The sequence below is a fragment of the Ptychodera flava genome, chromosome 20 (genome assembly GCF_041260155.1).
Source record: "Ptychodera flava strain L36383 chromosome 20, AS_Pfla_20210202, whole genome shotgun sequence".
NCBI classification, from domain to species: domain Eukaryota; kingdom Metazoa; phylum Hemichordata; class Enteropneusta; family Ptychoderidae; genus Ptychodera; species Ptychodera flava.
In genome coordinates, this window is record NC_091947.1 from 22,443,587 (window position 1) to 22,467,590 (window position 24,004).

At 37.1% G+C, this 24,004-nt stretch overlaps 1 protein-coding gene across 4 annotated transcripts; it reads left to right on the forward strand.

The window, feature by feature from the left end:
• Positions 1–215: 215 nt before the first annotated feature.
• LOC139120327 (transient receptor potential cation channel subfamily V member 6-like) lies at positions 216–22,629 on the forward strand. Of its 4 annotated transcripts, XR_011549081.1 has the most exons (16): positions 216–730; positions 1,802–1,975; positions 2,775–2,964; positions 4,518–4,671; positions 5,197–5,448; positions 6,409–6,567; positions 7,366–7,482; positions 8,388–8,498; positions 10,593–10,744; positions 11,229–11,338; positions 11,800–11,945; positions 16,817–16,933; positions 17,849–17,983; positions 18,596–18,754; positions 19,362–19,619; positions 19,663–22,620. XR_011549081.1 is itself a non-coding variant. In XM_070684660.1 (15 exons), exons 1-14 carry the CDS (start codon positions 349–351, stop codon positions 18,713–18,715), a joined length of 2,319 nt encoding a protein of 772 aa, XP_070540761.1. In that variant the 5' UTR covers positions 216–348; the 3' UTR covers positions 18,716–18,754; positions 19,362–22,629. The 4 variants fall into 4 exon arrangements, 3 of the variants coding, with proteins under 3 accessions (XP_070540761.1, XP_070540760.1, XP_070540762.1); XM_070684660.1 differs by having other exon boundaries at positions 19,362–22,629; XM_070684659.1 differs by having other exon boundaries at positions 18,596–18,647; positions 19,362–22,619.
• The last annotated feature ends 1,375 nt before the right edge of the window (positions 22,630–24,004 follow it).

Below are 24,004 nucleotides of genomic sequence, written 5' to 3' on the forward strand. Positions count from 1 at the left end.
ACTGTGACAGCATTTAAAATGGCGCCCTCAACATGTAATTTTGATTTGGCACGAAATAATTCATTACTCTCGAGTACTTGTGCAAAAATTGAATGAAGCAAATTGGTACTTAAAAATATCTTTCTTTTGTAAAATATAATTAAATTGCACCCGTGACGTTGCACGTGCAGTTTTTTTAATATTCTGTACAGTGTTGCGTATCCAAGATACGAAACGACAACATCGTCCATAAATTAAAAATGGCGGCGACCTGAGCGTAAGCTGTGATCTTCGTTATTACGCACTGCAGTTGCTTATATCTATTTATGTCGACTGCCCGGTAGCTTTACTTTACTTGAGGATTACACTATGTCGCGCGATGTTGGAGAAAACTCCCTCAAAGTCGGGGCGGGGCCTCTTCGATTGCTAGAAAAGACAGAAGAAGATGAAGGGGTCTACAGCCTTGTTAACTTGAAGGGTGGTGGGAAATTGGTCGACCTTATGAGAAACGGAAAGTTCCAAGAGGTCGACGCGGTTATTAAGAATGATGTCCGCAAATATCTATACGATGATGGGCAGGGAAGGGAAATCCCGATTTCGACGCTAGTGGAACGGAGAGAAGAAGAGCGACTAAAGAATATAGTCAACATTGAAAAGAAGCCTCGTATCGCCAAAGGAACTAATTCCATATCAATGATGTCGTTAGTAGTGAATGAAAGTGGTTTTGAACACCATTTTAATGATAGTCAAGGTACGTACTGTTGTTCTGACAGCACCGCCTGTATGTAATGCATGGCTAAGGGAGCCGTCATTATTTACGGCCCGGGGGTACTCAAAAATTGAAAGTAGAGAGAAAGAAGAGGGTTACTCAATTTTCGGTGCAAAATGAATTGAAACATCTCTCAGATTGCTCCATTTCATACATCAATTTCTCAGAACTTTCGATGCAAGAGAGAGGACAACCCCCTGTGACACTTTCCCTCGGCCTCCCCGTGTTCTCCCCTTTTAGGTTAAATTCTGTCCTGTCAGATATCTTAGTAAAAACCCTGTCTTGATACCCATCCACAATAAACAAAACAATACAATATGGTTGGATACTGGTTATAGCGTGAGCTTTTATATTTACATTTTGTTGTGACTTTGAATTTCACATTGTTGATTTCACCTTTTTTCAACTGCCATAAGATAACCAATGAAATCTTGCAGGGTACACCAGAATTTGAAAGGTCTTTACTATTTTTTGTAAATTTTACAAATACACGCACTGATATTTAGCTTTTCAAAGGGGGGGAGGTCAGTCAAAATTTCTGTGTCGCAGAGGGGGGTTACTAAAATTTGGTTGAAAGGGGGGGGGGGGGGGGGGTTACGCGAATTTCAGTTTCCAATAACTTTCTCCAGAGCCCCGAGCTGTAAATAATGACGGCTCCTAATGTTATTATTGTACAGTAACACAGTTTGTAAAATCAAGGACATCACGTCCATGGTAAAATGAAGACTTAAAGTCATCATAACAATGTAACTAGTTGGAGACTTTGCTGGTTTGTAAACAAGTAAAAATTAAAATAAAAATTTCGCTCGCTGCTTCTGTAGCTTTGCAAAAAAATCTGAGGGACCATTTTTTCTTCTAGCCTTAAGGAACAAAAATAATGAAAAAATCATTAAATGTCACAGCTTTTGTCCCTTAAGCAACCATTTCACAAATTTAGTCATGAATTATTACCGAGAACCATGAAAATTAAAATAAACCTCGTAATTACTGCTTGTTTTTTTGAATGAATAACCAGACTATTACTATGTCTTCCTGTTTGCTATTGATCTGCAGATTATGGAACAAGGTTTTGTTGTTGGGACATCGACAAACGAGGTACTGTCGGAGAAACGATTCTTCACATGTGTCTACTGGCAAACTCATTTGTACACAATGAGCTTGCAAGGAAATTGGTCGAAGCATATCCAAAATTGGTGCATGATATTTATATTGGAGAAGAATACTATGGTGAGTAGTGGTCTTGTTTAACTGAAGAATTAAAGAAGTATATTTGGTTTGGTAAATTTACAGTAAAGGGCAACGTGCTTATCAGATTTTACATCTGACATCAACTTCACACCTTCGCATTTGAAAACACAACAGTATGAATGGGAATTTACATAAACTAGTAATTATCAAATAGCAAGAGAACTGTTCATTTTAAACCCTGATGTGTCTATTATATAAAATATTCACTTAAAAATAGCATTTTATTTAGTTTGCATCTCTTCTGAAACTCATCCAAAATCATGAGATGAAACAGTGTTTATGTGGCCAAAACATAGAAAAGGCTGTGTTTTTCACATTTGTGCTTCTCGCTGTCTACAAGGACTAGATCTGTCAGCCTTGTTTTCTTCACTTTTGCTTAACAAAAAGAGAAACTTAAAAAGGCATCTGAAAATCCACCTTTGAACAGCACCCTTTCAGTCTCATCCCCATATTTCAAGAAATAAATAAATTTCCAAAGAATGTGAGCAAATCTGAAACTTCCAGGCTAGTGCCGCCATCTCCCCTTAGAGGTAGTAGTGCTGTGATGGACTCAAAGACAGCAACTTTCTCCCTTAAACTTCCATAAACTTCATTCAGATGTCTGTTTTATGAAATGGTAACTAACATTTTTACTTTTGACACCAAGTTCAAGTTTATCATTGTACTTCTTGAAAGAAGCTAATAGAATGACTCAGTTCTCATTGATGTTACATCTGGGCAGTACTACTGTCTATGACTCTTTCTTTCGTAGTTTTATTAATCGTTATCTGTTGTTTAGGGGAGTCTGCACTTCACATGGCCATAGTGAACGAAGACACAGCAATGGTCAAATTTCTCCTGGAGCATGGGGCTGCCATCAACGAAAGGTGCTGTGGCAACTTCTTCACTCCAGAAGACCAGAAGAGTTCCCGGACAAGTTGCCCGAAGAGTGAGTGGATCGTAGTGAGTCGGGAGACAAATTATGAAGGGTAAGCGAAGAGAGCGTGAATGCTCCTGTATAATGCATATTGTTTGTTAGTCCCCACGGACACCGTCCGGGGGACTTATAGGTTTGGTCATGTCCGTGTGTGTGTGTGTCCGTGCGTCCGTGCGTGCGTGCGTGCGTGCGTGCGTCTGTGCGTCCGTCCGTCCGTCCGTTCACGCAGATATCTCAGAGATGCCTGAAGCGATTTCATTCAAACTTGGTACAAGGATTACTTCATATGTCATACAGATGCACGTCGATTTGTTTTGTGATACGATCCAATATGGCTGCCAGGCGGCCATTTTATTACGATTTTTTCATATACAGAGCCATAATTCAGGCATGTTTCAACTGATTTTATTCAAAGTTGGTACAAGGACATTGACAAATGTCATAGATATGCACAGTCAATTCTTTTTGTGATACGATCCAATATGGCCGCCGTGCGGCCATTTTGTTACGATTTTTTCATGTACAGAGCCATAACTCAGGCATATCTCAACCGATTTTATTCAAAGTTGGTACAAGGACATTGACCTATGTCATACATATGCACGTCAATTTATTTTGTGATACGATCCAATATGGCCGCCAGGCGGCCATTTTATTACGATTTTTTCATGTACAGAGCCATTACTCAGGCATGTTTCTACAGATTTTATTCAAAGTTGGTACAAGGACATTGACCAATGTCATTGCTATGCACATCAATTTGTTTTGTGATACGATCCAATATGGCCGCCGTGCGGCCATTTTGTTACGATTTTTTCATGTACAGAGCCATAACTCAGGCATATCTCAACCAATTTTATTCAAACTTGGTACAAGGACATTGACCTATGTCATACACATGCACATTGACTTGTTATGTGATACGATCCAATATGGCCGCCGTGTGGCCATTTTATTACGTTTTATCATTTCCAGAACCATAACTCAGACATGTATCAAGCAAATTATTCAAAGTTGGTACAAGGAGATTGACCAATGTCATACATATGCATGTAAATTTGTTTTGTGATACGATCCAATATGGCTGCTGTGCGGCCATTTTGTTATGATTTTTTCATGTACAAAGCCATAACTCAGGCATATTTCAACCGATTTTAATCAAAGTTGGTACAAGGACATTGACCTATGTCATACATATGCACATTGATTTGTTTTGTGATTCGATCCTATATGGCCACCATGTGGCCATTTTATTACAATTTTTTCATGTCCTGAACTACAACTCAGACATGTATCAAGCGAATTTAGTATTTTTATCACAGACCTAATGAAGAGGACTCTATCCTCTCTGAGGACCTGTAATCAAAGCACCCATTAACAAGTGGGGACTGTGTCATCAACGATGACTTGTTCATCAAGCCACCGATGATGTGCCCTCTGATTCAGAATCAAAGAGCGAAAATGCCATGGGCAGATCGAAAGACATGTGTGTAGTATTTATCACCATGTTTTGTGGATACAGGTACATCATAATACAACCAGTCATTGCCCTTCCTTGAAATACTCTACATTTCTAGCGATGAGTACTTTCACATTATTTCACAGATTGACGTACTGGGGCGAGTATCCCTTGGGCTTCGCCGCTTGTCTGGGACAACAAGAACAGTTCCGCTTGCTGCGAGAGGCTGGCGGTGATCCCCGTCTTCAAGATTTCAATGGTAACACTGTACTGCACATGATGGTTATACACAACAGAAAGGTCAGTCACATTGCATTGAGAAAAAAACTGGCCCTAGCAGTGCACCCTCTATGCCAATATGACGCGCCACAATGCAAACAAATTACCCGTAATACTATCAAATATTTTTGTTTACATGTAAAGATGTACAATGTAGGACTGGCGTAAATGATGCAATGTTTCTAGAAAGACATATTTTTTAAAGAGCACCTACCAATAGGATTTTCATCCAAATAGGGTGCAAAGAGTTATAAGACATTCTCATTAAATGAAAAAATGCAGTAGTTCCCATAAATTTCAGCAGCTGTGTCTAAATCATGTTTTGTTTTTCCCCTCTGATTCAGAAATCAATGTTGCAATCTACCAATTTTACTTGTTTTAAGTGGTAATGAGCAAAGATTTGCCAATGTCTGATTTTCAATCATTCTTTTCCCTAATATTTAATGTTGATATTTCTTGATAAAGCTATTTCACTACCCAACCTCAATCACACACATTAATGCCACAGACTCAACCCTTCAGTCTCTGTATCTCTACATATTACAGGATATGTATGACTTGGCGTTTTCTATGGGGGCTCAGCCAGATTGCAAAAACAACCAGGGTTTGACGCCGTTGAACTTGGCTGCTAAACTTGCAAGGAAGGAGATGTTTGACCACATCCTTGAATTGGAGAGAGAGGTGTATTGGATCTATGGCAACGTGACGTGTGCAGCCTATGCCCTCAATGGATTAGACACCATTGATGCTACGGGAGAAATCAATGACAAATCTGCTCTGCATATTATCGTGAACCACGTGAGTAATCAAAATGCAACTTTTACAGCAGTAGTTACCATAAGTTGCACTTTTGAAGGCTTTTCAAGTTTACTTTAAACTGTATCAATTATCAGTGGCACCAAGATGGGTTGATACTGGTAGCCACCCACACAAAATACAAACTTCAGAGTTTTGCACACACAAATTGCAAATCAATCTTGGTTTACATGTGACTGCATTTTCTGAATGCACACTTGATCTGACAAAAATCAGTGAGCAAATAGTCAGTATTGCTATACAATTTATACTAGCCCTTGATCCTGTGATGGAATGATTTTTATGGACAGGAATTCTCAGCCATGATGAGAATGACTGATAATTGTTGCAATTATCAGTCAATTGCATCACAGACAAGGAGCAGCTGCAATTCTCAGCCATGATGAGAATGAATGATAATTGTTGCAATTATCAGTCAATCTGATCTTGGACAGATGCAATACTCAGCTAAGATGAGAATAAATGGTAATTGTTACAATTATCGATCAATCTCATCTTGGACAGCTGCAATTCTCAGCCCTGATGAGAATGACAGATAATTGGTGCAATTATCAGTCATTCTCATCTCAGACAGCTGTAATCTCAGCCATGATGAGAATGACTGATAATTGTAGCAATTTCCAAGTTACATACATATGGTCACTACATAAGGGGAAGACTGCATTATCTTGCATGGTACCTGAAACCCGAGTCCTTGCCTGAGCAACTCGGGTGACAAACAGAAGACTTTTAATCCCCAAGGTGTGAATGTTCCATTGTTATGTTCATCTAATCCAGCTGGTACCATTGTAGTGCCATTGTAGGAAAGGCAGGTCTGTGAAATTGATCCTCTAGGGAAGTAGGGTATTCCCAAGTTAATGGAGGTTTCCTGTAATGAAACGTTACACAGCAGGAAACCCAGAGTGTCACTCTCCATTTGTCCATTTCTTTTCTTCATTCAAGGGCGGGTTTGAACACCTTGACCTGATGGACGGCTTGATAGTGAACATCCTGAAGGAGAAATGGAAGCATTACGGACGGAAACGATTCTTCTGGAGATGGGCGTTCTTTGTTCTGTACCTCATCATCCAAACAGTGTCCTTCTATCTCAGACCAGGAAAGGTAATCATACAAACCTGCTTTCTTTTCATCTTTGATTTGCTATTGTAAAAAAAACAATAGATGACCAACCTAAATCATAGTGGTTACAAATATGCATGCAGTAGCTGTACAGTAATCCTGCGAGGACTTCATTTCTACTTTACAAACTTTTGTTATGACGCACAAGATTTTATTTTAAGCTGTCATTTCTTTCGTAATTGATATTTCATAGTTGGGACATGAATTCTGATGGAATCAGTAGACTTTAAACTATTCAACTGTTCCTACATATATACATGATTGTTTCGTGACATCATATTGAAAGGCAGAATGTGCCTCAGGGAAACTTTTCAATACTTTTTTGATCTACTGCTTGTGTAGCCTCTTTTTAAGCATGGCCAGTAAATTTAGTTCCCCATGTCTTGTTTTTGTGAAAATGAAAAAAAATCAATTTTTCCCTAGAGAGTTAACATACAGATGGCGGCTATTTTGAATCACAAATATTGGAAAATTTAAGGTAATTTGTGTCTCTGATTGTCGATTTATCTGAAAGCAAGTGGTTTTAAGTTTCGTCAAGGAAATTATGAGCAAAACTTAAAAACAGTCTGTTTTTAGATGAGTATCACCTCGAGCTGTAAACAACAGTGGTGTAATATTTTTAACTTTTAATTAGTGATTTTGAACTTCTTTATTCCTATTGGAAAGCAGCTGTATGTCTAATCATGTTACTGAAACTGGGTTAGATTGGACTAAATGTTTCAACATGATAAGGTCAAGTTGAATGTGACAAACTTTTAACGGCAATGTCATGCTTTTCAGGATGAGCATCCTACAACGCAGCAAGTGAATGTCTCCATCAACGGAAGTTATGAGATTCAAAACATCACAACAACCAGTGACTGTTATCTGCAGTATCATGACACGACCATGGACCAGGTATGTGTCATGTTACAATGCACTCACTTCAAGTACAACTTATGTCAAACTATTAACCTTTGAGCACCAAAGTCTATTTTTGTCCCCTTTATATAATAAACCCCAGTCAATTTTTCTCAGATTTTTGCCAATATTTTGAGAAAAAACTGTAGCCAAGAAATGTGATGTTCATTTGGTCCAAAATTATAAAAAAATTACTGAAAAATTCATAAAAATTGGCAAAATTTTGCACTAAAATTTGGGTGGGAAAAAATTACAACGCTCAAAGGGTTAAATGCTCCTTGTGATCAAGATTACAAGTCAATCTGTCCTCAAGTATGAAAAAGAGACATCAAAGTACTTTCAAATACAAGTTGTTTCCTATCATGGTGTGTATCAATGAGAAACATTCAACAGTGTAAATCATAGATTGCTGTCATGTTGATTAAGTAATTTGGATTAGTTAAAGCAAACCATTTTCAAAAGATAAATCCGGCACACAACATATACAGCACAGTCAAAATGTCAATGGCAGTAGGTAATTGGGACATTTGAAAGGAAAACTTCAGATGCCTCTACAAATATTTCTTTTGACTGCAAAAAAATCAAAATTCATACTTCATCATAAAAGTGAAGACAAAATACAGCATTGCGACCACTTCCACATTTCACTTTGATTGCATAACTGCCCCTGTCTTTCAGTAACACAGAGACTTTTTGTATCGTTTGTTATCCTTGTATACAAATTTTCAAAGCTAGTTTCCATGTAGAAATGATGAAGAGATGTGATAATTCACCCATGGGAAAATTCACTCTGACATGAAAAGCAGTACTTCAGATAAGAAACAAAGGATGAATCTTAGTATTAAGACGAAGCACAGAAATTTATCAATTTTTTAACAACTTCGCATTCTTCCAATTGTCAGGTACGCATTGCCTTTGAAGTTGCAACGATGATCGGAGCATTTCTCTTTCTGGCGTTCTTCTTTAAAGAGCTGTGCTATCTTGGAGTGAAAAATTTTTTCGTCGCAAATTTGGTAAGTAGTAACAGATGCTATCATCCTGTCGATAAAGTGCTTTGTTAGAACAGTGTGACTCTATTTACCTGCATTCATTGTGTAGGAAGACTCTGCAAGGAACACACATTGGCATATGTAATAGTGTTTTAACTGTTTTTATTAATTCATATATGCATACCTGGTGAGTGCATGATCCTAGGCCGATGAATATACACACCTTTGAGTCAGTAACATTGGATTTCATGCTCAAACAACACTCATTATTACGCTTTACATAAATTAATTCAATCAAATCAATCATTTTCGCACTGTGTTCATCAGTTACCGTCAGGTCATTTGTTCAAACCTGGCAGTCCAGCATAACACACCCTAATGTGGTGTATTTGAACAGATTTGATGATTTAGTGATTCCACAAAACAGACATAAATATGATTTTTACCGACTTGTCTTCCTGGGATGTACTTAAACATGGTAATTTTCACTAACTCAACCTGAGAGCGATACTTTTGGTATTACTGTTACATTTTACAGTGATAGTCAGCGTACTGGGTTTTTATGCAAATTTTGAATGTTGTATCCTGAAACAACTTAAAGGCCCATAAGCTGCAACTCTGGGAAATTTGTCCAGCCTCAAGGTACCTCCAATTACCTCAGACTCATTTATTCATTGCAATCTGCAAATTGAACGATATACCGGTAGTCACACAACCTTTGCTTGCGGCAGAATAGGCAAGAAATTGTACAGATTTTTGTTCATTTTAAACTTCCCTGATTATCAAAATCTTGCCATGTTATGTGAAAAACAGAGAATTTTTTGTCAAAGTGGAGTGAATCCCTTTCCCGTCCTTTCAGTGGGGTGCACCATGTTGTATTTGTAAAGATTCAAATGTGTACATGCACCATTCACACCATTTATCATGTAGTTGTATGGAGGCGGACATATTTGGGTGCGGCAACCGTTTATTGTCTTACTGAAACCTCCCCATGCAGTCCCACTCAGTGGATAATTACACTTGAGTAAACATCTCTGAGTAAGAACATTTCTATGAACTAATTTTAATCTAAATATAAAATCATGAAAATAATGCCAAAAGTTGCAGCTCATATGTGCCTTTTATCTGAAAACATTAATTTTAGCAAACAAAATTACAGCACATGCTCCAATGTGTTAAGTCCAAATATGCTGACTACTTATTTATTTTTATTGCTGGCCGCTTTCAAAACTTTTCTACACTACAGATCAAGACACTACATTTTGGGAGAAAAAAAGTTTGATAGGAAATGACGATGTATACAGCATGACAAATGGAAGAGAGCCAGCAATAGGTTAGGCAGGGAGAGAAAAGTACCTCTGAGATGTTAACAGACATTAAGAGATATTGAGAAAGCAACTGGCAGAGTCGTACAGAGGATAATTAGTAAGAAGTGGTACACAGCAAGGGATAGAAGATAGCTGCAGAATTTATCATTGAAACTTGTAGGAAGACCGCGGTGAGATAGAAGGTAGACATCAGAGAATAAAAAAGATTCATCAATGTCAGTAGCAGAAGGTTGATGCCTTCATAGTCTGAATAAGTGTTATCAGGATAGTAAGGAGATTTGTGTGTGGATGAGCTACAGACTAAACCATAAAAAGCAAAAAACAAAAAAAATTAGTTTTTGGGACACAGTCAGAGGAGGCCTGAACTCTAGTGGCTAGTTGTTGTCAAGTCTAATTTCTAGCTATGTTGCAATCGAAACATATTTGTAGAAGATGTGAATGTATGGAGAAAGTGATCGGAAATTGACTAGCAATAATTTGAAGGCTAAGGCTATTGTTAATATTATGGTAACAGCGTTTGTAAACAGATGTCAGCATTAATTACGTGTTACCAGTAATCAACGTTCACTCATCAACAATAAAAGTAGCGGTACTGTACACATGCACTTGATACTGACGTCAATTGACATCCACCTACCAATTCAATGTTGTTAGAAAACCACATTTAACAGTGCAGTCTCAATGCCTTGAATTCATTACATAGAAAGCTGGAAACATATTAATTTTGTAATTTGTTGGAATCAACACCAGCCATGTCATGCAACAAAATTGTGTCTTTTACCCACACCAGAAAAATGCGCCGGCCAAGGCAGTGTTCCTGTGCTCATTAATCTGTCTCCTCCTGGCCATTCCTGGCAGAGCAGTATGTCAACCAATTTATGAAGACATTATGGTCATTCTAGCCATTTTGATGACTTGCCCATATTTCCTCTTCTTTCTCAGGTACGTTGTCTGTCTTTTTGTCAACATTTTTGAAGACTGAAAGATTTATTGTCATTTTTGTCAATGTAGAGGTCTAATTTCAGAATACAGTCACTTTCTGTTGATATCATTTCTGTAAATTGTGTGTAATTTGAGAGGTCAGTGACATTGGTAAGAATTATGAAAACTCTGAAACAAGGTCAATATGACCTTGCTTGTAATCATCAACTTTTGTCGCCATAATGAAATGTACCCAAGTCAAATTTTTTCAGATTTTTGTCGTAATTTTGATAAAAATCTGTAGCCAATGAAATGTGATGTCCATTTGGTCCAAAATTATCAAAAATATTGCAGAAAAATTCATAAAAATTCGTAAAATGTTGCACTAAAATTTTAGTGGGAAAAATTACAGCACTCAAATGGTTAAAGAAGGTCAATATGACCTACCTTCAACCCCGCTTGCCTGTCTCTTCTCAGATGTTTTCTCTTTCTCATATCTTTTCAGGCCGTTTAAACTGGTGGGACCGTTTGTTGTGATGATTTACAAGATGATCCGTGGAGATCTGCTGAAGTTCTTTGCCATCTACATTGTCTTCCTGGTTGGATTTTCTCAAGGTATGGTCTTGATCTGTCATAGTGTAGCTCTGTAATGTGAAAATTCTTTACCATGGTACAATATGTATACACAGGACAAGGTCACAGATTTTACAGGTGAACGTTTTTCATTGAATTATTATCATAAGGCCTCATTATCTTGAAAATTACAAAAAACAGACAATTAAAAACAAACAAACAAATAAACAAATAAAAAAAAGAAAAGATTTAATTCTTAACTTGGGATTTAATATTACATGATCAGATAGCCATGTGGAGGATATCAAAAAAGCATAATTTAAATAATACTCTAATTGGTATTGCATATTGCATATATAAAGAAACATATTTTTCATATTTAAATATATCATTACAACTATTTAACCCAAAGCAAGATGCAGATTTAACTTCACTTTTTCCTCCTACATCAAAAGTTACCAGAGAGCTTAACATGTATGATGTTTTCGTTGTTCTTATTTTAGCAATGTATATAGTTTTCATCGGCACAGCCAGCGCTTTCTTCAATGACGCCGTCAACGCTGTCTTGGGAATGTTCATCATGTCACTGGGAGAATTTGGAGAGATTTATCTGACATTAGATCAAACCAGACACACAAATGTTGGCAAGGTTTGTAGATATTGCATCTTTATATCTTCATCTCATTTTTACAGACCACAAATATCTCTCGTCCACTATGGATCATGGTACAGTGTATGCAAAAAATTTGTTCTTGCAAACATATTACAAGAAAATGTTTTATTGCCAAGTGCATGTGAAAAACCCAAACTCAAATTCTTTCCTCAAACCATGAAAAATTGCCTTGCAATATTCCGTACTTCTCCAGGCTTGTTTTTCATTTTTATGCTTATCAGTTGCATATCCCTTTGTTATGAACTAAAATTTAGCAAGAAATGACAATAATAAAATGTTGAGATATTTACTTGTAATACAAAGGTATTGCCTAATTTCAAAAATGGCAAAACACATTCAGATAATTTGACTCGCTAAAAGGACAAAATTATTAGGAGAGACATTTTGACACATTCCCAAGGTCAATTTATGGAGACATTGTCACACACAGATATCTGTCTGTGTATGTGTGGTTGTGCTCTGTCCATTGTTACTTTACGAAGTGAAAGACAAGACTCATCAAATCATGGCTGAATAATAATATAATAACAAGGCAGTATTGCTGAAGGCAATGAGTACTTGGGCCTTGATAGAGTAATTTTGAGGACAATATATACTACTATTCAAATATGGTCTTGAATTTCCTCCTGTCAATTAGGCATTTGATTAACTGGTTATTAAACGAAGCAATGGCATGACAACGGCAAAATATGTCTAGCAACTTTTGTGGAGTTTGAGGCAGGGGTTCTTTATTTATAGTGGAAATTGCTTAAACTCCTTAAATATTCAAATTACAGCAGATTTCTTTTGTTCTCGATGGTAGATGTCTAATATTTAGATGGGCATATTTAGATTTCTACCCTATAGTTATCCCTATATACCAAAAATCGGACATCCAGCTCTATTGGCTTGCTCAGAATTAGATATGTGCATAATTAATGAGGTACAATATGTGGTGTCATAAGGTGTCCCATCATACCAAATATGAAGGGTGTAGCACTTGTGGTTACTGAGTTGTGGACACATATATATATTTGAGGTCAAAGGTCATTGAGGTCACGTGACATTTTGTCAAAATAATTGTATTGCTAAGTAATCCCTATATACCAAAAATCAGACCTCTAGCTCTATTGGCTCGCTCAAAATTAGATATGCACATAATTAATGAGGTACAATATGTGGTGTCATAAGGTGTCCCATCATACCAAATATGAGAGGTTTAGCACTTGTGGTTACTGAGTTATGGACAATAATGTATATTTGAGGTCAAAGGTCACCAAGGTCACATGATATTTTGTCAAAATGTCTGAGATATCTGCGTGAACTGATGGACTCACTGATGGACTCACGGATGGATATGACCCAATCTATAAGCCCCCTGGACTTTATCCGTGGGGACAAAAAACTGTGTCACTGCATCCTTTAGGCAATATGAATACGATGAGAAACTAAATTTTTATTTTTCTTGGCCTTATACATGGGAGTCTATGGAGAACTGCCTTATACATGGGAGTCTATGGAGGTGTAAACTAAAAAGTCCTCTAACACGGCCAAATTCGATCGCATTGTGAAACAAATCGACGTGCATCTGTATGGGGTTGGGTACTATTCTTTGCAGTTTGAAAGAATTGACCAGGGCATGTCTGAGATATCTGCGTGAACGGACGGACGGACGGACTGACATGACCAAACCTATAACTCCCCCAGGACTTCGTCCGTGGGCACTAAAAACAACGCAAAAGTTATTACAGCTACACCGGCGGTAGGTTCATATCCAGAGCCCTGTACGGTCTGCCGCCGTCGCTTGAAAACAATCTCATAAACCTGGCCATATGGGCAACTGTGTATGGGCAGCTAGCTGGATGCTTGACTTCCCGGAGAAGGAAGGCGAGCTGTCACGTTCAAGCTCAGGATTATTTGTCGATCAAATTTCAGTAAATTTACCTTACCTGGATGAAATTTTGTCTATAGGCTGAAATTTCGCCGAAGTTTGACAAAATTGCATCGATTTTTCAGGTTCATATCCGACATTTTTGAGTTTTGAGTGCAGACAGAAATAAGTTTTGAGGCAACATGGCTGCGACCCCATGTTGACCCCTAGCCCCGCGTACGATGCTATGTGCTACAGCTAACACACAGCATCGTACGCAGGGCTAGCGAGAGAGTTGCCGACATCGACGGTTATTTACGAGAAGTGAATAAAAGACTGTCATTTTTGGAAGCGATCGAGTAGCTGAGGTAGGCTGGGATACGACTTGGGCCCAAGAACGCTGAATTTTGGCAGTAATTTGGCTTTTTACGTCAAGTCCCGAAATGGATTTGAAGTCACCGACCCTACGTACGGGTCTTTGCAGGGCTGTGGTGAGCGGGGCGATTAGCTGTAGCGGAACACACAGCATCGTACGCAGGGCTAGTTGACCCCAAGTGAAAATGTGTTCGCGATCAAATCTTCCTATATTTTTTTCAGAATTTTCGACAAAATCATTGCTTCTTAAATCTTTTGTAAAATATAAAATACTAAAATAAAAATGCGATGTGCCATGTCTCCAGATTTCTAAAATATCGTTCGTTGACCGTTCGACGGAATACTCATTTCGCAAACTTGTGACGCAGTTGAAATTCAATACTCTAGACATCCTCCAAATTATCCAACCATTCGCGTTAGAGTTCAGCTCGCTTAGAGTATCATAACATTCTTCGGCCTTCGTTTAGATCGACCTTAATCTCTCCCATTTAGGAAATAAATACACAAGCTACCTTGACAAAACTTCGTGCACCATCCAGGACCAAACGCACTACAAATCTATCTTGACGTCATCATCTCCTTACATGGTAATCGGCATACGTATTTTTTAGCAAAGGAGACACAGAATACGTCGGAGTATTCAGTTTCAAAACGTATTACATTGTGTGATGTTGTCAAAAAAGGGTAATGTTACTGCAGTGGTATAAACTACAAAACACAATAGTTCAAATCAGTTTATTTTGGACTGGCTTTACCCAACATTTCATACTGTTTCTTATGCCAGATTTGACCACGTGCTTACTGGCGACCCCTTTACATGCAAATTTTGTGTCAAATGGTGTGTTCTCCAGGAAAAACAAACGTACGATTTCTATATGAAGGAGGCGAAATTTGCCCTCAAAACTCGAAACCACCCCTTTATGGGTGTACCTAGCTATTTTGAACGAGCTTCTCGAATCTGCAGCTCTATTTCGAAATGATGGTCTGGTTTTCTCAGCTCAAGGATAAGTGTTCTCCATCGCTGTGGGCATTACTATTCTCAACTGGGGGTACAGTTTCCAGTCGTAATGGTTTCATCGTGTCCGGGATATAAAACCTTTCCTTTTCACACTTTTACTGTGATTAACACTAGTCCACATCTTGTCAGCGATTAAACATGTTTCAAGTTTAAATGTTAAATTCTGGTCTCGAGCCCTCTTGTTCGACCAAACTGAAATTACCCCTCCCACTTTGGCTCGTCCAGTGGGTGTATAGCAAGGGTCGTGCCATCGACTAGGAAACGGAGGGTGCATTTAATTGTTGCATTTCGATGCACATTTTGATTATATTCAGAAGATTTTGTGGCAAAAACTCAGATAGAGAAGCATTAATATTCACATCTCACTTATTCAAGACTGTAGACTGGCTGAGAGCAGCACTTCCATTCAGTTAACATCATTACGCCATTTATTATGCCAGAAAGATGAAGCCAAGACATTTTGCCCTCCCTGGTCTCAGCCAGAAATGGTTATACCTTACAGTTTTTTCCCACGGAATGAAAACAAATGTACTTGGGCTGAGGCCCAAGTACAATAAGAAGAAGAAGAAGAGGAAGAAGAATATGTTTTGATTGTTTTTCTCAAATTTTAACTGACGCTCTAGCCATTCTAACCACCTTAACCACTGTATGTATGTGTATAATTCTCAAGCGATGTATGATTGAACATATATATTCCAGCTGTTTATCTAATGGAGTTAAACTGCGTTTTGTTGAAAAGAAAAAAACACCTCGGCTATCTGTTGACAAATACCTTCAGTGACAATTCTGATATCGAGCGTCAGAGGAGATCTTTTTATATCTCTGCTAACATGCTTTTGAGAAAATTTTCTCTGTGTTCTCAGAGTGTTAAGTGTAAACTATTTAAGTATATTGTTATCAATTGTATGGTGGTAACTTATGGGTCAGCTATAATAAAAGCGCCCTGAAACAATTGAAAGTTGCTTACAATAACGCTGGTCGCATACTTCTACGATATGACAGACGCAGCAGTGCTAGTACTATGTTTGTATATAATAGGATTGACACTTTTGATGCTTTGCTTAGAAAGCAAATCAACAGTTTGATGAAAAGGATTTCTATGAGTGAGAACTTAATTATACGTAAGGTGTATGATTTTGTGTACTTCACTTCTGACTTGAGGAGAAGATGGATAAATTCAGTCTTCTAATCTTTGTACAGAAATATGTCTTCATGGTCTAACCCATAAATGAATATTTCTTGATGTCACCATTTTTGTATCATTCTTTTCTCCCAATCCTGTAACCATTTATATATATGGACATGCTCATTGTCCGAAATAAAGAATTAATAATAATAATAATACTCATCAACAATGCTAGTATTTTCATTTGTACTTTTCACTGTGCAGAGTTTAGTTTACAGTTTAGATGCCATTAAAGTTAGGAGTTGGTTTCAAGAAGTTCAGAAAGACTTGGCGCAGCAGTTCTTCCATTTTTAAGGAACAGATAATGGATTTATAAGTACAATGTAAATAAGCCCTCTCTTGATCATGTTTTATTACATTAGATACTTCAATGTATTGCATTAATTCCTCAATTTTTTTTTTGCTTTTTTTACTCAAAGCTGTTGTTTGTGATCTACATGATTCTGGTGACACTATTGCTGATCAACATGCTCATCGCCATGATGGGTAACACCTACACCATGATAGCAGAGACTAGGAAGGAATGGCTCAGACAGGTACGGTATCATGTGCGTCACAAACCTCACTGAAGAGATGTATCACGGACATGTATGATGCAAAATACTACAGAAGGCGTTTATCATATACATGTTGACTAGAGAAAGTAGTTGCATGTCGTCTACAGAAAGTGGTCTTTTTCCTCAAAGCTGACACAAAGAAATCAACTTAAAAGTAATCATCACATTCATACCACCTCCATATATACATATCGAACCACAACTATAGAAACCAATTTTACATCAATGTGTACCCTAACTATCATATCATATGTTTTGGTTTTTGCAAAAGACAGCTCCTCACCCAGTGGCATGATCCAATTCACCATTTATTTCAAAATCATATTTGCACAGATTTAACAGTCAATTGTTTTGATTTGATGAACTGTATTGTTACAGCACCGCTGTGCTAAAGATAGTGACCAATCTATCAGAAATTCCTTACTGTATGAAATGTGAAAGTTACTTCCTCAGATGGAAAAGTCATTGATGTGATGCATGATGGGTATAAATGCTTGGCACACCCAGCGATGGAATACCGTGAGATTTTGACCAGTTCACGACATATGTGCACTCACATCGCTCATGCATATATGAAGTGATCTGGTCAAAACCGAGTGGTATACAGTCGCAGGGTGTGATTTATTGCTGTTATATCATAACAGCATATTGAAATTCTGGCATAGAACGTCAAAAAAGGATTTGTGCTCTTGCCGAAAGCTCGCACGTATGCCTACCTTGGTATATCGCAAATATACCACAGTTCCTTTCATGTCTCGACCAATGAGATCGCCGCATTTGCGCCATCAATATACTCGTATGATATGATACATTTTTTTATCATGGTAAGTTTTTGTGTACTTGTTAGTCAAAATTTTAGCAAGGATTAAAATGTCCTTCATAATTTTTCTGCAGTGGGCCAAGATAGTTTTAGTTATTGAACAGGCTCTAACACCACAGTCAAGGAAGCGGATGCAGATGAAATACTCGCAGCCTATGGCCACTGACAATAACAACGATCGTGCCATCGTGATGAGGTGGCACCACACGGTAAGTTAGACAGTTTTCAACTTCAACAAGAGAAAGAATCAAAGTCTAATGTAGAGAAAAAGTCGATCAATTTATGAATAGTTTTGTTTCAAATTCTCCTTCTTCAAACTTAATCAGTGTTTAAGACATTCTCAAGAATTCCTGCCATATTTTGAAGTGAAGTTGTAGGTTTTGAATGGGCACCTTGTTGGTGTTTGGGGTCAGACCCAACTTCTGAACTCAAATGAAGGGGATATTTTGCTTTTTAAACAGTATCCCAAACTTGAGTAATGATTTCACATAAATCAGAAAATGCCTGCATGTAATAAACAATCCATATTATTACACCTTTAGTAGATGACATATACTTGAAATATTGCAGCAATGCTATGTTGTCAAGAAAACATCCTGCCTTTCCTTATATGCAACATTTGAAAACATTCCAGGACTGTTAAAATATTTATTAATAATTATGATTAATATTTAATGTTGTTTGGATGTCATTTAACTTGGAAAAAAGGCACACATGGGACAAATGATGATACTTGAAGGGGTTTATGCTGTTATGATACTTACATGAAAAAAGAAAAGAAGATGTATTACTATCTGCAATCTTTTTTTATATCATCACAGCAAGAAGACCAGGAGGAACAGCGACGGTTTAAGGAACTTCACGACAAACACAGTACATTGAAATTCCATACTAGAGATGCCGGATGGAAAGACACCACTGACAAACCACAAAACAACTAACACCATTCTGCTGTGTTGTGTCAAGTCACTGTTGCACAAGTGTGTTGTTTTTTGTTGATTTCTACCTTTCATTGTTTGGATGTAGTTTGTACTTGCTTGCACCATTTCCATTCTCTGTAATTCACAACTCCAATTAACACCATGTCAAACTTTTTATATGTTTTGATTTATGTCCGTGCTTCATTGCTGAAAAGTACTTGTGTCCCTGATTTGCGTAAACATTCCCCCAAAAGAAGTATTTGATAATTTAATATGACCAACAACATAGAGATTCAAGAGTAATTACAGACAGTGAATTTTTGTTTTTTTCATGGAGTGCAAAGTTTAACTTTCAATAATGGGATTCTACAAAAGTAAAGGAAACTTCTGTCGTATGACGTGACATTCAGCCTGAAACATGACAGTTTATGTGCTTGAATTTTGAATTTCAGATCCCCACATTCACTTCATAAAAGTACCACAAAAACAAAGTGGCATTTCACTGATAATCCCATAGATGTATTGTGTGTTATCCTTGATACAGAAGCATGCTCGTTTTGATGTGTGGAGTTTCTGTATTTGTTTCATTGATTTATTGTTTGATTCGCCTTTTGTCATTCATTGTGTCTGACTTTTGAATATAATATACTTTTCACCACAATTTCAGGAAAGAGAAAACATGCCCAAACAGGTGTCCATGATATTGGCTACCACATCTACAGTGACCATGACGGAACCGAGTCTGAAGATGAAAACTACCAGATGTACTGATTCAAAAAGGCAAATCACACCTAGAACACACACACGCAGTGTCTCGAATAAACCTCCACGCATGGTAGGCGCAGTCAGACTGGTTTATGAGTCTATCGTCATCATTATGCTTGCCAATATTTTTGTTATGTGTCTGCAAAGATGTTGTGAAGTAGTTTTTAGCTCATATTTGGTATGTATATAAATACCAAAAAGAGCTTATATTTGATGCATGCTCCTGTATGTAGCTGTATTCCTACAAAAGCTCATACTTTTGTATTCTACAAGCATTCAAAAGTAAGGTCATTATGATAATGAACACCTTTTGTTTCATCGATTCATTTTATATTACTTTGAGGCTGTTTCATAGATATTTAGACTTACCACTCTTTAGAAGGACTCAAATCATCTCTAAACAAACGAATATAAGTAAAAATACAAAACATAAAGAATTCTTTACTCATAGACATTTTTAGACATTCTACAAAGTCAACTGAGGCTGGAATTCTGCTGTCTTGCTTTTAAAAGGAGGCTGAATTTATAAATTTGAAATGTAAACTTTCAAGATTTAGAAACTGGGAATCTCATATGCATTAATGTATATTTCAGATATTTATGCACTAGTCATATTTTTACACCCAAAGTGTCATTTTAAGAGAGAGGTTTTTACCTTAGTCACTCTGGTCTAGACCTGTATTTAGAAAGTTTAAGTTGTAATATATTAATGTCAAATGTAAAAAAAATGAAGATTTATGTTGTATATACTAGTTCTTATGGATGTTTTATACTAAATAGTATGTTTTAACAGTAAAAGTATTATCTGATCTTAAAACTTTTAAAATGGCCACGAAAAGTGATTTTGTTAAGGCTTTTCAGTTTGAGTTTCTTACTAAGGTTACTGTATCTGATTTATACTGGAACAACTATTTGGAGACTAAAATCATGTAGCTGAGTCATTTTTGTTTTTGTCAGTTTTTGACTGAGTCAAATTCTGAACCTTATTCAGTTGTGCAGTTGAAGATTTACCCCAGCAATAAATTTGTATTAAGGTTGCATTGTCATTTTGTAATATTGTAAAACATATGACGAATACCAATGGTCAACATGTTACCCAGACATTAGGTGTGGAAATAGTTGTCACAAGAAAAAAGGGATGATTTCTTGACATGACCACTAGAATCCAATATTTCGCGGCCATTTCCAATGTATAATGGATATGCCCTGAAGATGCGATCACTGTTTTGGCTGGTACCATTTCAGTGAGTCAATAAGAAGCAATGCATGCACACAATATCTGCACAGAACTTCTCTCAAATATTGCCATCAGCATCCAGGTGTGAATCCAAGAGTGAAAAGGTGACAAATGTTCAAGCTTCTGAACTCAAAATTCACCATAGCAGTCAAATTGCAAAGATCCCCGAAATGCTGTCAGGTTTTATGGTGATTCTTAGTATCTGCACATAATTAAAGCGTCAAATATGGACCATTGGTAATAAGAGAAATTCAATATGTTTTGAACAATGTTTCAAAAAAGACTTATTTACTTCAAGAATCGGGTACTTTTACATCCAATTTAAGAAAACAAGGTTCAGAGTGTAGATCAAGCCTTTAGCAGAGTCATTATCAGATACTTGTACGTACTTCAACAGTTTCAAAATGAGCGCACACAGGTAACATACCAGCGAAGTATTGTACAAATTAGAGAGTCTAGCCATCTGTTGCAGAGGTGCCTTCAACCTTAATTCAATGAAGGGTCTTTAGAACATTCTCCAGTATTTCATTCACAGGTCAATGAACTGTACATTTCCCAGACCATTCACTCCATAAGAGTATAAACTTTACAACACAATTTTTTATACAAAGATACATTGTCTTTTTACAAACTTTTAAATTCAAAGCCATTCAAGATACAAGGCTGTTCTTTGCAGGCAATATGCAAGGTGTCATATGAGCCAGTGAAAACTTCAGCATGTTCTGTATATACATATCTCAGATGGTGTTCATGGATTTCATCTTTTTCTCTGTTTGATTACATTTCTTACTTCTTTGAAGTACTGGCTGATGTCAGGCAGATGCCTCATGTTGAGCAGAGTATGCTTACTGAATTATATTCACCTGTTAACTGCAAATTCCGTGTAAGTAGGTCACACTCACCATTGGGAGTACAGCTTTTGTACCAAACTACGGGGACAAATAGGTTTAGGGACGTATGTGCTTTCATAGACGTGATGTATTATGTGTTAACATTGTAGATTATAGGTGTCTTCACATTGATGTAAAATATTATTAAAGGGGAAAATTGAAGTGGCATAATATACCCACTCTTTCTCCATGGAAAGTGTGTTTTGAGTAAGCCCAGGATGAAATTTATATTCTATGGCTAATACCTGCACAGTGGTGTTGATACAGTGTATAATTACATAAAAAGATGTTTCTTTAACTCTCTGGTGAAGATTCTAGGAATAATAGGTCATATGATTAAGCAATAATCAACGTGTCTCCTTTAACGAAGCATCCTCTGTAGCTTTACAGAATGAAGCTGCTCTTGAAAGTTATATTAAGGTATGGTAACAGGGATTACTTATAGTTATTCTAAAGCCAGACAGGCACTTAACAAGATTAGAAGTACAGTTTCCTGTGATTTTTATTCTGCAATGTAGTTCAGCATTATAGATTATGTTTGATCCATGGGAAAAAATAGCAATGTGCTTTCAGTGACAGAAATTTAATTATAGAATACATTTACGCTAGCAAACATATAGTATTACTTTCACATTCATTTACAGTGTGTGATGAAGTCATGAACCTGTCTCTATATTTGATTTATTTACTCCACATGACTGAAAAGTATTTGAGTTGCACCAGGTGTCTGCTATCACCCAAGAGAGAGAAGCAATGGGAATGACTCACTATATCAGCTTTTTCATCTCCAAGGAAGCAGTAAAAATTCCTTTTTCATGTCCACCTATTTATCTATCTATTTTATATAAAACACTGAGGCTGTATTTTCTACAGAAGTATGGGAAAAGAGTAAGACAGTTTTCTCCTTTTTAATACGTGTAAAGAGAAAGTATGTTTATCAGCAGAATTTGTTTAACCAAGACATGTAAATAATTGATAAATATCTACATACATGTATTTGTGTATTTATAGACTATTAAAGATGTTGTCTATGCAAAAATATCTCATAAGACTACTGGATTTATAGGTGTATGTGTATGTATTTGTGTATGTATTTTTGTTAATTTATTCAGAAATAGGGAACATGAAAACATAGCTAACAAAGTAAATCATAATTTTAAAACCCACAATTGATGACAACCAGTGAAAAATTGAAGCAGACTGCATGCACAAAAAAACATTTTAAAGGGAGGGGTCATCCCATCTGCGGCTGCGCATGTAGGACCAGTACAATAGGTCTGTTGCCATGCACAACATATGGCAACATTCCTGGTGGGTATCCAGAATTTAAAAATGACGTATACAGAAACTGATGACCGCGGCTGAAGTAGCTTCAAATAAAGGAAGGGGCGCAATCAAAGTGCATTTGGTAAAGTCTTGCTATGATTTGAAAGCTATACCGGTGAACGGTGAACACGCATTTACTCAACGTTCATCGCCAATTATCGGGAAGGGGCAGTCGGGAAGACCCCCATCCACCCTACCCCAGTTCCCTTAAAATCTCTTGACGTGCCCAGAAGATGGGTCAAATAATGTGCGTAGTGGACAATATAGACATGTTTCAGCAAAATGGAAATATGCACAATCGCACAGCATAAATACCCATATTTTACGAAAAATTCACATTCTTTATTAACAAAGCAGTGCATTTGTAACTTCAGAGGTATAAACAGAATTTGACATTTCTGCACTATGAGGTGACATTGTGCCGATCTTTGGTGACTAATATTTCATGTATTGTTTGTTTTGTTTTGTGTGTGTGTGTGTGTGTGTGTGTGTGTGTGTGTGGTAAATTTTGCTTGCTTTAACACAGAACGTTCTGAGCATGACATGCCGGGCTAACATATTAAAGGTATACATGAATGTCTTTGGTAAATCTGTCCACAGAAATCAGATATATAAAACACAGTCGATTACATTATATTTTAATAACTCGATGTCATTAATGGTTAACGCTGTTGTGTGTCAATGGTGTAGTTTTGTTGCTAACATATTGAAGATAAAGATAAGGTCTTGAAGTGATAGAGGCGATGACAAAAAATAAATCTTCATCTCAAATTCGTCAAATGTTCGCAAGACGGAGGCTGCATTAGGCTGCGTTCACAAATAACGATTAGGGGGGGGGGGGCTGGAGGAATCGCGATTAAAATCTTATTTTTTTTCAGATCCCCCCTCAGTACCCTAAACAATTTCAAATGCCCTCCCTCTATATGGTCAAAATTTTTCAAGTCCCCCCCCCCAACTATCACAGTCCCACATATTTGTAAAGGATGTGAGCGTAGAAAAAATAAACACATATTGCGCCATTCTGCTCACAGGTATTCAACACTACCTGTATTAGCACTTTGTATAGTCATATTCCCAAGGCAAGTTCTTTAA

Bases quoted from the DNA above. Each gene is read 5' to 3' on its own strand.
- LOC139120327 (XM_070684659.1), top strand. From the start codon at position 349: ATGTCGCGCGATGTTGGAGAAAACTCCCTCAAAGTCGGGGCGGGGCCT. The intron at 6,568-7,365 runs GTAATCATACAA...CATGCTTTTCAG, and splicing joins TCTATCTCAGACCAGGAAAG to GATGAGCATCCTACAACGCA. The intron at 11,339-11,799 runs GTATGGTCTTGA...TTCTTATTTTAG, and splicing joins CCTGGTTGGATTTTCTCAAG to CAATGTATATAGTTTTCATC.